The sequence below is a fragment of the Bombyx mandarina genome, chromosome 05 (assembly GCF_030267445.1).
Source record: "Bombyx mandarina strain Sakado chromosome 05, ASM3026744v2".
NCBI classification, from domain to species: domain Eukaryota; kingdom Metazoa; phylum Arthropoda; class Insecta; order Lepidoptera; family Bombycidae; genus Bombyx; species Bombyx mandarina.
Genome location: NC_143212.1, coordinates 14,155,654 through 14,172,270, shown reverse-complemented (window position 1 = coordinate 14,172,270; position 16,617 = coordinate 14,155,654). Strand labels below are relative to the sequence as shown.

The 16,617-nt window shown below is 35.1% G+C and overlaps 2 protein-coding genes across 16 annotated transcripts in view; both read left to right on the top strand.

Annotated features, from left to right (window-relative positions):
* The window catches only part of Khc-73 (Kinesin heavy chain 73), a 147,722-nt gene extending 143,191 nt beyond the window's left edge, over positions 1 to 4,531 (top strand). For 13 of the 15 annotated variants that reach the window (XM_089727450.1, XM_089727448.1, XM_089727446.1 and 10 more), the window contains one exon: positions 823 to 4,531. In XM_089727450.1, coding sequence (XP_089583576.1) covers positions 823 to 902 — 80 coding nt within the window. In that variant the 3' untranslated portion in view covers positions 903 to 4,531. The remainder of the gene's footprint in view (positions 1 to 822) is intronic. The other 2 variants (XM_089727451.1, XM_089727452.1) reach the window with 1 other exon arrangement.
* Positions 4,532 to 9,413: 4,882 nt separating this feature from the next.
* The window catches only part of Dhc93AB (Dynein heavy chain at 93AB), a 44,538-nt gene continuing 37,334 nt past the window's right edge, over positions 9,414 to 16,617 (top strand). Inside the window, exons 1-12 of the mRNA XM_089727510.1 lie at positions 9,414 to 9,893; positions 10,422 to 10,579; positions 10,926 to 11,148; positions 11,594 to 11,746; positions 12,181 to 12,392; positions 12,542 to 13,057; positions 13,137 to 13,247; positions 13,388 to 13,542; positions 13,792 to 13,981; positions 14,190 to 14,451; positions 14,530 to 14,678; positions 15,330 to 15,541. Of these exons, the coding sequence (XP_089583636.1) occupies positions 9,581 to 9,893; positions 10,422 to 10,579; positions 10,926 to 11,148; positions 11,594 to 11,746; positions 12,181 to 12,392; positions 12,542 to 13,057; positions 13,137 to 13,247; positions 13,388 to 13,542; positions 13,792 to 13,981; positions 14,190 to 14,451; positions 14,530 to 14,678; positions 15,330 to 15,541 (2,654 nt within the window). The 5' untranslated portion in view covers positions 9,414 to 9,580. The remainder of the gene's footprint in view (positions 9,894 to 10,421; positions 10,580 to 10,925; positions 11,149 to 11,593; positions 11,747 to 12,180; positions 12,393 to 12,541; positions 13,058 to 13,136; positions 13,248 to 13,387; positions 13,543 to 13,791; positions 13,982 to 14,189; positions 14,452 to 14,529; positions 14,679 to 15,329; positions 15,542 to 16,617) is intronic.

Below are 16,617 nucleotides of genomic sequence, written 5' to 3'. Positions count from 1 at the left end.
CTCACCTCCACACTCACCTCCACACTCACCTCCGCACTCACTTCCACACCCACCTCCGCACTCACCTCCGCACTCACTTCCACACTTACCTCCGCATTCACCTCCACACTCAGCTCCGCACTCACCTCCGCACTCACCTCCGCACTTACCTCCACACTTACCTCCACACTCATCTCCGCATTCACCTCCGCACTCACCTCCACACTCACCTCCACGCATTACTAGCTCTACTCTACTACTAAAACCCTAACTGGGTGTGCCGTTGTTACGTATAATAAATATAATAGGAAAGCGATGTTTCTGTAGCACAAACTGTACTCCTATACGAACATGCTTTATTTGGTAAGTGATTGAAATTAAAATCACTAAGATTTTTAAAATAAATACACACGTTTTTAATCTCTGGACCGCAAATCGCGTTGTCCGATGACTTATGAAAACGTGCTCTTCATATTTTTTACGTATTCCATTAACGATTTTTTTTCGGTTTCATTTTTATATTAAATTAACTTTTCACGAATAAAAGAGAACATCTCGTCTCAATACTCATCAAAAATGTAACTGAAACTACAACTTGAATTATTGTCAAAGCCCTTACGATACAGTCGCGGTGTGGCGTTGCTTCGCTTTGAATCGGCTATGTAGAACGCCGCGTTAGAACTCACCTGCTTCACTGTTTGTCTTCGTTTTCGAGAACGCTACCGATACATCCAGCATATCGAATACTTTCTCTACACTCAGCCTAATATAATAAATACAATATTAACTAACTGCTCCATTAACTTAGACTCGTGAATTTTAATTATGTTTTTTTTTCTTCAGGGGAAGGCCTACATAACCTGCACAGGTCAAGGAGTCGCGGCGACAGTATAAACACAATCGGTAAAACCAGAAGCAAATAGACAAACGCATGTACATTCCGACGGCACGTACGTACACGTGTACGTACGTGATTGCGTACATTCCCCGTTCTACGTACATACAATCACGCAGCTCCCGTTAGCGACGACGCAATGGAAATTGGACCGAATTTAATTGGTAGTAACGTCCAAAATCGCACAGTAAACGATACATGAGCGTTCTGTACTATAATGTATTAACGTCAACCAATCCGAACTTGCTGCAGTGTTCTGCGTCATCTGAGAGCGCTTTCTCGTTGGTTGATGTGAGTCTGCAGAAATAAACATTCATGTGTCGATGTTATTGTAAGTTTTGTATAATATTAGACATTTGTGTTGCTGTTTCGTAATGCGTATGGTGCTTTTATGTATTGTAGACGTTTCCATTAACTTCTGTTATTATTTAAGCTTTCTTAAACAGTTGATACAGTTTGAACTTAGTACTTTAAATTATTTTGTTGAGTACTTGTTAACTTAGTTAAATTACTTGACTTAGTTAAATTATTAAGTTCACATTTAATTTATTATCGATATTGTTTATCTATATATTGTGATGTTTTATTATTAAGAAGCCAGTAGTTTTTCGTTTACCGCTTTATGCGTGTTTTTATCATGATAGAAGAAACGAGAAGATCTCACTTTTATTGACTTGTTCAATAAATCGTTCGAGATTCGTCTGTCATGCTTCCGGAATGTTCGCGAATGTCGGACTAAAAATATATATTTGACATATTCTTTGTATAATTTGCGATGTATTTTTTTGTAAATAAATATGGAATAAATAAACATTAAATCGATTATCGTAATTTTTTTTTTTTTATCGGTCGCAGTGTAAATATATGGAATTATTTGTGTGTGCGTATATTAATTATTTATTTTATTGATAATTTAGAATTTATTTGAATTAATGTGATCAATCATTTTTAATAGTATATAATTTTGGTGACATTGTATAAAACATTATGAATTGTATAGATTTTTTTATGTAATTCGTTTATGTATTTTTAGCTCATTGACCATACGTATTTAATTATCTAAACAAAAATTATATTTGCATAATAATTATGCATTAATATTAAACGCTAAGTAGGTTTTTGAATATGCGAAATTTTGCTATAAATCTATTTAGAGGCCTAAATTACGAGGCGATAATTGATTTGATTGGTATGTAAGTCACGGAGAAGCTTGAACTTGCTCGTTTTACAGTATAAAGTTTCACATTAAGACATCGTGCAATTTGTAATTTCGCAGCCGATAAGATTATTCGGAGATCTAAACACAATTAGTACACCGAAATGATGTTCGTACGTGTTTATAATGTAAACTAGTATCCACTCGAATTATCTGAAAACGCGCAACAGTCAAATCAACGTATCAGCCTTGGTCTTTAAAAAAAAAACTGCTCAGTACCATTCTGTATAGGATAATTAACCGCAATTGCCGATCTTGGATTGTGATAGTCTCTTGCCACGCAAAAGTAGAAAGTTTCTAAAAGTTTTTTTTTGTTTTTTAATTATTAAATAATAATTTTGACGCCCGCTTTACGCCCGATCTTTTGTGAATGTAGTCGAAATCGTCCAATGACAAATCTTCGTCCTAATAAAAGACTTTAGTACTTAGTACAGAGAGTGTCGTGATGAAACTGACAGCCGTAGCGTCTCCATCTGCGGTGCAAGCGATAAGCGAAGTACCTTGATGTACTTAAATCGTTCGTCATCTGAATGACGTCTCTGATTAATGTGGTGTGCTCTACTCTAAATAGAAGCGTTTAAAACAACGAATATGGTATATTTAAATTGATAATTGTGTTTCGTTTTATCGCTTGCACCACACACTAATATCGATTAGGTTGTGTAGTTATATTCGGAATCGTGTAAATGTTTTTAGTCGTTCTGTAAATTGTATTTAAACGAAATTGTCCTCGATTCATTATCTCCATCCATGTTCGAACAATAAATGAGAATTTCTAACTGTAATGTAGTGAATGTACGACCTTTTTGTTTTGTCTTAATGTACGGAAGGGTCCGAGTGAACGTGCCCTTCCGACGCTTCTGTGTTAAGGAGTGTTCGCATCTCTCTCTACAAAAGCGACTTTAGACTTTAGCTCACCTAACGTATATTCCCTCCTTTATTAGTCGGGTTAAGTACACAAAACGTATAGTTTAAAACGCCTCGTTGTTTCTAGCATAAGTGACACTTAATGGATATTTAGCCATTCACTTGCCTCCTTTCATTCAATGTATATTAACATTTAAGTTATTAGTAATAGAATAAACATGAGATATCATGTTGTTTCGGATTGTTCGCTCCAAGATTTTTGGTCAATGTCTTGGTGTTGTCCAGGCTACTTACTGACCAACCGCGTTCGTCTTAAAACCGCGTTCAACTTAAAATGTTTCTTTGATTGAAGTCATAAATAACAGTAGGAAAATCAAGTTTGAAGAAATCAATAAAAATTAAAATTTTTAGACTTTCATAAAACTAAAAACATTTAAAATATTCTGCGACTTTTATTCTGAGTGTTGACTGCCGTTACAAACGTCACACATTTCCTAAGTAACAATTTTAAAATAAATTTTTAAATAAATATATCGTCGTATGCTTTTATTAGACTGTTGTACTTAAAACATTCCATTTTAATAATTGTTTTAATTTATTTTAACAATTAATTAGTAAAAAGCAGTACGTTTTAGTGAACTTTCGATTAATTTAGAAGAAAATAATGTTATAATGACTTAATTTTGCATTTTATAAAGCTTTTTTTAAATAGCAAATTTATAGACCGGTGTTGTATTAAAACATTTTTGGCCCTAACTAGGAAAGCTCAATGTGTAGTCGAATTTTAAAATCAATTAAAAACGTATATTATAGATTGTGTCTTTGAAACTATCGGTGTGCTTATGTCCCGTAGAGATAGATAAGAAACGAAGAGAAACTTTGAATGCGATAAACTCAATCGAATGGACATATCCAATTATTCGTGGTTTTAAAGTACTTTGGTGATGTCTACAGCACAAGTAGAGTTTAGTACTATCGCATTCGATATTACAAAGGGCAGGTGATCAGGTCGGCGGAGTACGCACTAGGGCTCCTAGATTTAGGCTGAATAGTGACTTTAAAAGCAGCCTCCCGTAGGTCGATATTTAATTTAATAGAAATTAAGCTGACCATGTGCTGTGCTTTTGTTTTAAACAAATAGTTTTTAGGTAAATGAAATTATTTGTTTTTTTTTTTTTTAAATTAATATTAATTTTTAATGAAACGTTTTGATTTATTTAATTGTCGTATTTATTGCAGTCGATTCATTATACGGAGCTTGTGACGACGTTTATGTTTCAATAAAATTGCGTCGTGTTACTTGTGTAGTCAATAAGTTTGCCGGAATGTAAATTACAGTGGATCATAAATCGATTCCAATATATTTTGTTTGTGATAACGCATATGTAGGTAGCTACTTGGATACATAGATAGATAGATGGTTGCATTATATTCATTGTACACATTAATGCATAATAAAGAGATTTATTAAAATAATACATAGTTCACTTCCTTTAGTGGAAATATTTTTTGCCAAGTAGCAATATTTCAAGTCAACCATCGCTGTCATTATCAATAAATGTATTATAAAAGTATGTTTTAGTTTCATTTATAGGTTGTCCTTCCTTTACTTAGTTTTACTAGAATAGTATTGTAGTTTATTGGGATAGATTTTTATTTGATTAAAAGTAATGAAATTGAAGAAACCAGATAAACGACATTTAACAATCAAAAACGTTATTCTACGAGATGTTTTTGTGAGTGGATTGGACATCTGGTGGTAAATTTTGATCTTATTTATGGTTTGATAAGTAAACTTTCTTGTAAATCGGAAGTAATTTAACTAAAATCCGAATTATCCGTATTCTAATAAGACCTAACGATCTCACCTGACGTGGATCTATGTGCTTAGTGGGAGCTTTTTAACTACTCCGCTTCAGTTTCCTTTGTGTGCCGCTAGGGGCGCTGTTCCAACTCCATACTAATTTGAGTTAACTTTTCCGCGATCGAGAAGTTAAAAACTCGTACTAAGCACACTGAAATGCCTTTGCTATTAAAAACTGATGTAATTACAAACTTTCATGGCGGTGTAAATCCGAAAATACGTGAAGGAATCTACATTTGTCCAGATATGCTGATGCTGGTGCCAATAAATCAAATCTATAGTGATCTGATCAAACAAGACTTGCCGCTCGAAGCTTTTATTAAAATAAAAAATGATTTAACATTGATTTCATTACCTTACATACCTACATTAAATATTAATAGTCTTTGAGACCTTCTTGTCGGAAGAACTCGCTCTCCCGTAGCTTGTAATACAATTATACAGTTAAATATAGATAACGTAGACATTACATTTTAATATTTATTACATATTATATTCGTTTTTCGCGGATCGTAAAAATAATTAAAACCACATTAATCAATTAGGAAATCTCGCATTTTTTTTTAAATTGTCCGTAAATTATTTCCATCGTTTCGAATACTTTGCAGCTTTCGTTGTATTTTTAATTTTTATCCATTCCCGATCCTGCGAACAGAATGGAAAGCAGTCGACGTCGCCCTAAAAACGTCATTTCGGATCCTCTCGATCCGGTGGTAGATTCTGCGAAGCACGGCTCTTGCTAGGGTTCGTGTTAGCAACGTCATCAGGTTTGAGCCTCGTGAGCTCACCTACTAGTTAAGGCCACGCTGATATAGCCTCTCAAGGCTATCAGATTAGGTAGGAAAAAAAAAAAAAAATCCGCACTCGGGAATAAACTGTTGTAATTATTATTAATATAGCAGATGTACTTAGTCTGGCCCTAAATACTGTTACAATAAAAAATAAAAAAAAATCTATTGCAAATAACATTTATTACTTTTACAGTGTGTTAGTTTAATGCATAAATATAAAACAATTTAAAGTATAAAAAGCTTATTCGAAGTGGTCTCCATTGGCTGCAATACAGTCCTTTAAACGTTGAGATCAGTTATCAATAGAAGCACGCACTTTTTCCATGGGAAAATTTTTCATTGCCAATCGTACGGAATGTTTTAGGGACTCCAAATTATCATGGCGTTTAGATCAAGCCGTACTCTCGAAAACTGACCATAAATCATAATCCAGCGGATTAAGATCGGGACTAGACGACGGCCAGTCTTCAGCTCTGATGAAGTCCGAAACGTTCGATTCCAGTCAAGACTGCGTAGACCGAGCTTAATGACCTGGCGCCGAGTCTTGCTGGAAGGACCATTCTTGATTATTGAACATGGTGTTGTTAAGGGGCTTCACTACCTTCTCAAGAATGGTATCTTGATACACTTGTGCCGATTTTTTGATACCTTTTTCACAAAAGTATGGCTCAGTCACTCCTTCATAGCTAATACCCCACCAAATCATCACTGAAGTCGGTTGGTGCCCACGTTGCACTTTGTCGACTAATTGGGAAGCTTCCTTAGAGCTTTGAGCATAAATACGGTCATTTTGTTTGTTAAAATGTTGCTCAATTGAAAAAGTTTTCTCATCCGTAAACAAAACTTTTCTATGACCTCCCTTTGCGTACCGCTTCAGTAATTGTTTCGATTTTACCACCCTATTCTCTTTTAAATTATCAGTTAAGAAGTGACCAGTACGTCTCTTACAGGATGCAAGTCCTAAGTCATCTTTTAAAATAACATGGTTCTAGGTGCTATCTTCATCTCCCGAGATAAAATCTTTTGCTTTCGGACAGGATTTCTTCGAATTCTTTCCCTTACTGCTTTGACCACCTTTTTCGTACGAACACTACGTGGACGGCCAGATATTTTTCTGTCACAAACAGAGGAGGTCTCATTGCACCTATTAACAGACCGGTACACAAACATTTTACTAATACCAAGCGTATGGAGTTTTAAAAATTGCATTGAGCAATCATATAAAAATGACAGATTCCAAATTCAAATGTAATATTTTGTTTATTTTTAATTCTAACAGTATTTATGGCCAGAGTAAGTATACGGCGGTGTCGGGTCATTCCATTTACCATATATGTTTAATCCCCCACAGACATATTCGGTGGTAGCTCGTCTATGGCAATTAAATAAAATCATAATATGTATTAGTTAAAAGCATAAAATGGATCCGATACAAAGGTGTCTCACACTAACACTTCAAAACTTAGGTATACACTGTGTTATATTCTTAATTACGAAATTTAAATACTTATCGAAGGCTATTATTAATAATTATTGAAGATATTAGGTATATTAAAGTCGAATAAAGGAACCGAGAGCCGTTAGTTTTTATTTAGATTTATAACTCGCGTGATGTCGTAAGTACGAAATTTGCATGCCGCGATTTATACGGTAAGGTTTGAGCAAACGTAAATTTGTTTCATAAAATGATACGATCACGAACTTTTGTCTTTACGTAATCAAATGTTAAGGGTTTGAAAGTTAAAAGAATTAACACGTGTAAAATTTCAGTTGACGTTTTGTTAGTTAGGTTGTAGTGGAAAATTAAAAAATATTTTTTTTAATTGTATTTTAATGTAGGTTAATATGTTATTATTGTTTGCACATCGTAGGAAATGTAGGTCGTAAACGTAGATATAATTGTCAGTTTTTGGAGCACTTTCTAGTAAAGATTAAGCCTTACAAAGGTTAATTTGGTTTGGTCGGGTTCAGTTATGGATATACCAGTATAGGTTAGGGTAAATTAGTGATGTTTTAACCCACAGACACAGCCCACTGAGTGGTGGTAGATTCTGCGAAGCACTGTTCTTACTAGGGCCAGTGCAACAACACCTCCGGCTTGAGCCCCGAGAGCTCACCTACACTCCAGTGCAGAGGTTCCCAAACTTATTTTGTCTCCTGCCCACTTCGAAAATAGATTATTTTCTAGCGCCCCCATTTTTCCACCTACTTAAAAACCACTATAGCGAGAGCTCAGTCGGTGTCTAAGAGTCCATTTAGATGAAATTACAAATTGCCTCCCAATACTCTACATAACGCCCCAATTTTTTTTTGGGTCTCTTACCGCCTCCGTTTAGGCCTGCAGTGCCCACAAGGGGGCGTTATCCCCACTTTGGGAAAGGCTGCTCTAGGGTAATCCAGATATAGCCTCTCAAGGCTATCAGCATAGGTAAAAAAAAGGTGTTGAAGAAAATCCGCTAAAACTTACGTTTTGGGGCATTGTTCAACAGCCTGAAAGGTAACGACAGCTGACCTTATTCTTGGGCGACGTCGCGCGAGTGTCATCTCGCCGTCGGGCGGCGGGGCGGTGCTGCGGCCGCCTGGTACGCGCTTTGCTCACTTATGTTCCAGTACGGTCTGAAGAAAAAATGTTTACTGAAAAATGTTGCTTTACTCAAGTTAAAAGCTGTACAAGTTATTTAATATGCGATGTTATTATCAGAGTCAACAGTCAAGCTCCTTCTTCGTGTTAAAGTTTACTAATTCCATTCAAAAGGTTAGTCTCAACTTTGTGGGTTCATCATTAGTTTTTTATTTATTTAATGCTTAGATGTGTGGACGAGTTTACGGTCAATCTGATGTTAAGTGATAACCGGAACCCATAGAAATATACAACGTAAATGCCACCATTTACCTTGAGATATAAGTTCTAAGGTCTCCGTTTTAACAGTACAAAGGTTGCCCCACCCTTCAAACCGAAACGCATTACTGCTTCTCGGCAGAAATAGGCACGATGGTGGTACCTGCCGCGGACTCACAAGAGGTCAACTAGTAATTAGGTAAATTATAATTGTGCGGGTTTGATTTTTACCACACTATGTTATTCCTTTAACGTGGAAGTCAATCGTGAACGTTTATTAAGTACGTATTTAATTAGAAAGCTTGGTATCCGCCTGCGGGATTCGAACACCCGTACATACAACCGGCACATACCGGTACAATATACGAATGCAACGGACGTTTTATCCTTTAGGCAACGACGACCACAAAACCTTGAAATGCAAATTATTCTACTGTCAAGAATAACACGTAGGTACATACGCCCAGTTTTAAGCTACAAAAGAAGTATGTAAACATTGTATTGAAGTTCTTAAAGTATAGATACGTTCATACAAACATAGTTTGCAAAAATCAAATTAATATAAAACGTAATACGCCGATTTAATGCTCCGAATACCTTGAACATTCATGAGAACTAATGAGTCTATTTTATATAGCTAAACGTCTAAGTAGAAAAGTTTTTTCTGCCATCTGCCAAGAACGTCCATGGGCAGAACACCAGCTGGATGGTCAAATTTAATAAAGAAGGCGGTTGGTATTAGCCTCTACGATCCATGCCACCCATGTCTGAACACTGGAGGTAAATCACACGTGGCCGCGATCCTCAGCAGTAAGGTAATGATAATGAAGAATATTTCGACTTATTAATTTCTTTTATAATTGAGTAGTTAAGATGATTAACAAGGATTAAAACTTGTGAAAGTAAACGGTAAAGATTTTTTCTGCGAACCGTAGTGTCGTTATTATCTATTTTCGTATAGCGATGCCGATTGCTCGTTACAAAGGAGACATCGTTCCATAATGGCATGCCGTTTGGAGTCGCGTGACTTGCCAATAACCAGCCTTCGACTTGCCTGAACATCAAAAAGAGTTCAGTCGTCGAGAGCACCACAAGTCTCCTGAAAATGTCTTAAAGACAATATTCCAACATGGACCAAGCTGGTCCTTCGTCTTCTAATCAAGACCCACGTTACGATTTCATCGGTTCTTATGTGGTTAAGTCTTTGAAATTGAAGCCAGAGAAATGGATGCGTGTGCTTACTATAGAAGAGCACAGGTCCACTTTAAGAGACTTCGTGGACAAGCCATTTCCTCTTCTCCTGGTTGTAGTTTTAACTCACGCAGCACAGCTGGTACCCGTCATTTCGTTTCCATGCTACCTGAAAAACAAAGCCGTCTATTTCGTCAAAAAGAAGGCAGATGCCATTCCTAAAGAGAATTGCGCTGAAATGGTAGTTTTTGGTGAGTTACATAAAACACCGTCTTTCATTATTTATTTTTTAATTTATTTTACTGATGTGGTTTAAAACACGGTGGCATATCTTTTTATAATTCATTATTCTACAATAATTTCCAATTAGAGAAAAAATATTGAGTGAAGCACGAGTTAGTGTTGTGTCTCGATTTATCAGTGCCTTATAAGAAATAAGGGTGTTAGCTGTTTGTTCAATGAATGCCTTTTCTATTTCTTTATATAGCCAGACGGACTCCGATCCTACTGGTGATAGTTGGTTACTGGAGACGCGTAGACACGAACCTCAAAATATAACGTCAAATTTCCAATTGAATTTGTTCTAACACTAGAGTTCAAACGGATATCTGTGACGCGGTAGAAATAGACTGGGTGGTAGGTACCTAATTGAGTGGGTTCACAATATTTTTTACGATTATTTTTAAGCAGATTCAAAAATTGTTTAGGCTAGATTTTTATATCCTCTATCACGGAACTCGTTGGTGAAATTGGAGATTTATGATATTTTTAACCTATAGGCGACTTAGCTCCGAGGCTCATAGATGAACTGGCAGCATTAGTAGATGAAGTATTCGTACCTTTACTCTCTAATCCGCTGAATCACGAAGGATGGCCGCTAGTCGTGTCTCAAGATATCCTCAAGCAAATACACAATTTAAAAAGTACCGTGTATGAGGTGAGATTATATTCATAGATATTGGGACACAAGTCGAGGATTAGGTATGAAAATGTTTAAGCTATACATGTAAAATCACTTGCAATAATAAGTGTGAGTTTCTTTACGATCTAAATACATTAAATGTATAAAGGATAGTGTACTTACTTGTGCCCATGGACGCCAGTAAAGTCTACATCTAGTCTACAGTAAAATACTATATCTAAACCCCTTTTCAAGAACCATAGTGAAGGTGCAATCGTCGCAGGATTATATGCCGATCTTTCCTGATCAATAGCCGTGCAAGATATTTTGCTTTTAATAAAAAAATCTTGTTACCATGACACTTAAAATCTTATTCTGTTAGGTAAAAGGTAAAGTAAATGGTCAAACGGTCTTACCTATGCCCGTTGGAGTGGAATTGGTTCACGAAGCGGAAAAGGAAATTCTGAAAGGTAAAGAAGTAGATCTTTACTTGAAGAGTGCAATTGAAGGTGTAGTTATCAAGTGGGCACAACAAATCAATGACGTAATGATGGAAGATTCGGGGTCTGCCTTCGAGAATGGACAGAATCCGTTGCCTTCTGTAGGTCAGTGAATATCGTAAGAATGGGACTAAGTTTTCGGAGAAATCTTTTGGAAATGATTTTCTGTAATAAATATCTCTAAACAGATTTTTTTTTTGAATATATTTCTGCTAGTAAAATTTAAAACAATATAAAAAAATCGCTTCACCTAAACAGAAGGACGTTTGTTATTTAGTTGAAAATTTTAAAAATCGGCAGTGCTTACGAAGTGCTTCGGATGCTTACGAAGTAAGAAACCTTAACTACCAAATTTGTTGATGATTATGATGATTATTTGTATATTTATGAATTCGTGACATTGTTGAGGGTTTTTATTTTTTCTTTATTTTAACTAGCATCATTCACGGATCTCCCAGCGTAATCATTTTAAAATCATTAAAAAATATTATTAAAGAAGAAACTAGTGAGTTTTTTCCTTTTAACAAGACATGTTTTTCTTTTTACACAGAGCTTGCGTTCTGGAGATCACGATTAAACAATTTGAACTACATTTATGATCAGTTACGCACTGAGAGGGTGAGATGTATGGCGGTGATACTTGAGAAGACCACTTCAGCCTATTACCCTTGCTTCAGTAGATTGTTCAAGAATATCGTGTCAGGTTTGAATTATTTTAACTTTGTTACTCAATCGACGAGCACCCTTTTAAGCTCGTTGCAAAAAAGTACCACGAATTGCTAAATATTCATTCATAAGGTACAAATTAACACAATTTGTTATCTTTATATATAAAAATGAATTGCTGTTCGTTAGTCTCGCTAAAACTCGAGAACGGCTAGACCGATTTGGCTAATTTTGGTCTTGAATTATTTGTGGAAGTCCAGAGAAGGTTTAAAAGGTATACAAATATGAAAATGCTCGGGATTAAATAAAAATAACAAATTTGTTTTTCCTTTTATGTCTCTCCCGTTGGACGGATTCGTTTTGTTTGTTTTAAGTTTATTTTATACAGAAGTTTAGGTCTTTTATTTATCGATTGAGACACTACGAAGTCTGCCGGGTCAGCAAGTTTGTAATAAAATTTGTTGCCAACAGCTTTAGCGGAAGCTAGGGAAATTGATTTGTACCTCAGAACATTGGAAAAGCATTTCCAAGCACTGGAAGATACAGACTTTATGGAGAGTCAACCTTTGTTTCGTCCGTTGTTCCATGTTATCTGCATGGTGTGGAGAGATTCGAAATATTACTGCAGCTCCTCGAAGCTCATGGTCTTATTGAAGCAGATATGCAATCTACTGATTTATCAGGTAATCGAGATCAGCTATTATCATAGTATGTGACAAAGTCCAAGCGACCATCTGAAACAGTAATAATTATTAATAACTTATTGTGCAGAATTAGTGATGGTCATTGATTTAGTTAAATATTAGTCTGTTATAAAATTTGATATTTTCAGGCTAAGAAATGTCTAGACCCGACAACACTATTTCATAGCGATATAGACGAAGCTACGCAGCGCATCCAATTAACAATAAACATTTTAAAGAAATTCAAAGGAACTTTTGAATATTTTAAAGACAATATCCAAAAGTATTTCGTAGACCGTCGGGTGATCCCCTGGACCTTCCACCCTAATTTTGTGTTCGAAAGATTGAACAAGTTTCTCGAGAGGCTCAACACCATACAATGGTTTTTCAAAACTGTATTAGAGTTTCAAAAGTTAGAGAAAATTGAAATCGGTGGTATGAAAGGCCGAGTATTGGGTGGACAAATCAGGGAAATTTCAGCGGAATTCGAAGCTTATTTCCATGGTTTTGCGTCTAAATCTTATGACGTTCTCGATCCAGACGATGAGACATTTAATGAAGATTTTAAAGAGTTTCAAGAAAATATTATTGATTTAGATCTGAAACTATCAACTGTTTTGGTGGAGTCGTTTGATAATTGCTCTACGCTTGAGGCTATTTTCAAGGTAACGCTACTTATTGATGGAATTCGATGACTTAATACAAGAAATTTTATTTAATTCCGTTTTATTAATTTTATTTCAGTTAATTGACATAGTTGGGTCTGTATTAGAACGTCCACTCATAAGAAGTGAGTTTACGGCCAAATACGTTGAAATAATTGTTATGTTGGAGAAAGAAATATTGACATGTGAAGTGAGTACTCGTAAATTACATATGTGAATTTACATTAAAGAAAAAAATTGTTGCTTTCATCCTTATTTTCGAATAAAATACGATAGTTGAGTTGCAGTGTTTCACCAAAAAGTCATTGTGCATAATTTGGGTTTTTGCAGGATCTATTTGACGAGCAAACACATCGATTCGAGAAATATGGTGTGATGGAAATAGATGCGTTCTTCCCGCCCATAGCAGGAGGACTTCTCTTTATGAATACGCTAGCTACAAGGATAACGAAGCCTATAGCTAGCTTTCGCAATTTGCCGCACCCGTATGTCATCTGGGTGGGGCAAATTGCGAAAGCTGATTATCTGGCTTTAATTCTTCCATAATTTTAGACCAATAAAAATGTACTGTGAGAATTTATTACTGATTCCGTCTATTGGGATTTTTAAAAAAGTAGTTAAATACTTTCGCAATTTACACCACCCCGTATAGAAAAATAGATTTTTGTAATATCTCATATTTTTTATTTGTACACATTAAAAGATTTAGGAAAGTTGCCTCTTTTTTTGTTTAGGATCAAGGGTGCGGACGAAGCGAAGAAAATTTTCATAAGACACGAAGAACTTATCCAGAGGATAAACGATTTCAAAAAGAAATATTTTAATGATTGGGCTAAAAAAATACCGAAAGTGATCGAAGAGAAGACCAACAAAATGATTTTGGCGCGACAAGGATCGGATCTGATATTAAACTTTAACCCATCGGTAGGTTTACAACCAAAAAATTAAGCTAAATAGTTTAGTGTTCTAGTAGAATTATGCGGATGCCATCTTTTATGCCGGTTAAAGATAACCGCTATATCTAGGCAATAGAAACTTCATTGGTCGCTTAAAAATCAAATGGACCAATAGAACTCAATAGAGAAACTTTGCGCTTGTCATAAAATAAACAAAAAATCATTTACGTTTACAGCTCTTAGACATATTAAAAGAAGTCGATCATCTGCGAAGCAACCCGGACTTCTCTGATATGCTACCAAAAGAAAGCTTAGAGTTATTTGACAAAAGGGAAACGTATCGAAAATATCGCATTAACCTCGGCATAACAATAGACTGGTATAATCAGATACGAAAGAATAGTCAGAAAGTTGAATTTGATTTGGTCGAAGATGAAATTAAGGCGATTGATCAAAGGATCGAAATGGCTCAAAACGAGCTCAATTGGAACTCAAAAGGTAAGATATTTAACTGATATTCAATTATCGGATGTTCCTGATACCAAACAAAAATATCGGTTATAATTTTAATTTCAGATTTGTGGAACTATTTACAAGATCTGCATACGTTGGTAGGAAGCCTCTTTCAGAGAATGTCGAAGATACAAGATAATTTGAAAGAGATGAAGTCAATTATGACCGAGTGGTCGACGCAACCGCTGTTTGAACGGAAAGAAGGGAAAAAGGTTTGTTTGAAAATTATGTGCTACGTTCAAAATCTTTGTTTTTGTTCAGTGTTTTCTGGTGGATTTGCGGCTTATTAGAGGACATAGAACTGATTTCAATTTGTAAAAAAAAGAAATGACTACCGCTATGTTTTTTTTTTAAAATTAATGTTAAATCTTTGAATGAATTTTTTAATCATCTCCATACTAATTTATTTTATTTTTCAATTATTATTATTATTATTATTTACTCTTAGCCATTCTTAACTATAATACTAAATTGTGTATTTTCATGTGTATTTATATATTACTACTTTACATGTAATTATGTATGTATTTTATTATTTTATACACAGTTATATTAAATTGTGGTATGTTTATTTATGCATACAAAGTCATATGTAATCTATATAAGTACCTATATTTAACTTTATATTGTGTATTCTATAATACTGAGATGTTACTTTAAGGAAGATTTTTGTTTTTATTTTGTTCTTTTTTTGTTTTTTGTTGTTGTTTGTTATTCTTTTGTTAATGGACCTACCATGCATTATCTCTGCACCACCCTATGGTCGACTGGAAGAGAATGCCCGTGGAATTAAGTCCACCTGTGTATAACTTTTGTTTTGTGCATTTATAAAGTATAAATAATAAAATGGTAATGTTCTTAAGGATACGTTGTTGAATTTGGAAGATCGTTTCGACAAGAGAAAGAAACGATACAGCGACATACAGAATACGGCGCGGCGTATGAACGAGCTGCTAAATGAGAACATGGAGCTGTTCAACATGCGAAGTTGTCAGGAAAGCGAAATGTGGTTGAACTATGTCGCCTTTGTGGACGCTCTCATGGAAGAAGCATTGTTTAAATGTGTCGCTTGCAGGTTTGTAGTGCGTCTATTACGTTAATAATTAAGCCAACAAAATGGATAAAAAAAAAAAAATATTAGGTAGGGATGCCACTAATTGAAACAGTTTATTCGAAGTTAAATCGAAGACCAAAATTGCGTTTGAATGTGATTCCGGAAACACCCTTGTCGTCGTCATGATGCATCTCTGAAACGAACTTCATGGTGTTTCTTAAGCCTTATACTACGTTCTTCTTTATACGAGATATTCTTGTGCTGGTGTGTTAGGTCTCTGGGTCACTGTAGATGTTTATGACCAATTAGCACCAAATGGGCTATTGTTTACGCTTAAATAAAAGCCGTTCAGGAAGCCATTAAGTGATGAGCACTACAACAAGTATTTTAATCTATTATAACAAAATCAACCATTCCTAAATTCGAAAAGGGGATAAAATTTTGTAATTTACACTAACCATTTTATCTGTGCCAAGTTTGGATTTAGTATATCAGAGGACTTTTTGGCGGGAACGCGAAGAGTGAAGTTGTGTGATTTGTTTTATTTTGTCTATTTAGTGTTTCTTCAGGTTTAAATGTGTAATAATGGTGGTTTATTAACTGTTTAATATCTGTGAAAGTGCACAAATGTGGGAAAATGAAACAAAGCTGCTGGACGTAACTTCTCGGGCTCCTCCAAAAAGTCCACTGAAAAAATCTCAGTAAATGACCACCATTTTACTGCGATTATATTTCATCCCATATCATCTCATTTCATTAAATTTCATCCCAGTTGATTAATGTCTCAAATTAATCATCTTCATTTCATTTCACTCCATATTATCATTTTTCATAAAATTAAGAAAATAAAGTAAAATAAGACATGACTTAAAGGTCTTAGTTACCAGGTCATAAAATCTCTTAAAAAAAAAAGTATATCAGAATTGCTGTACTATGGCGGCAGTCACACTGTTGCGCTGGTCTCGTTTGCGTCGCATTAAGTTGATTGATTTTGAGGCAGGTTGTTGGCCCAGAAATATATTATTGTGAATTATGCAAATGAATATTGTTTTAATTTTAGTTTAAGTTAGTAATGTACTTAACATTATCCTCTTTTC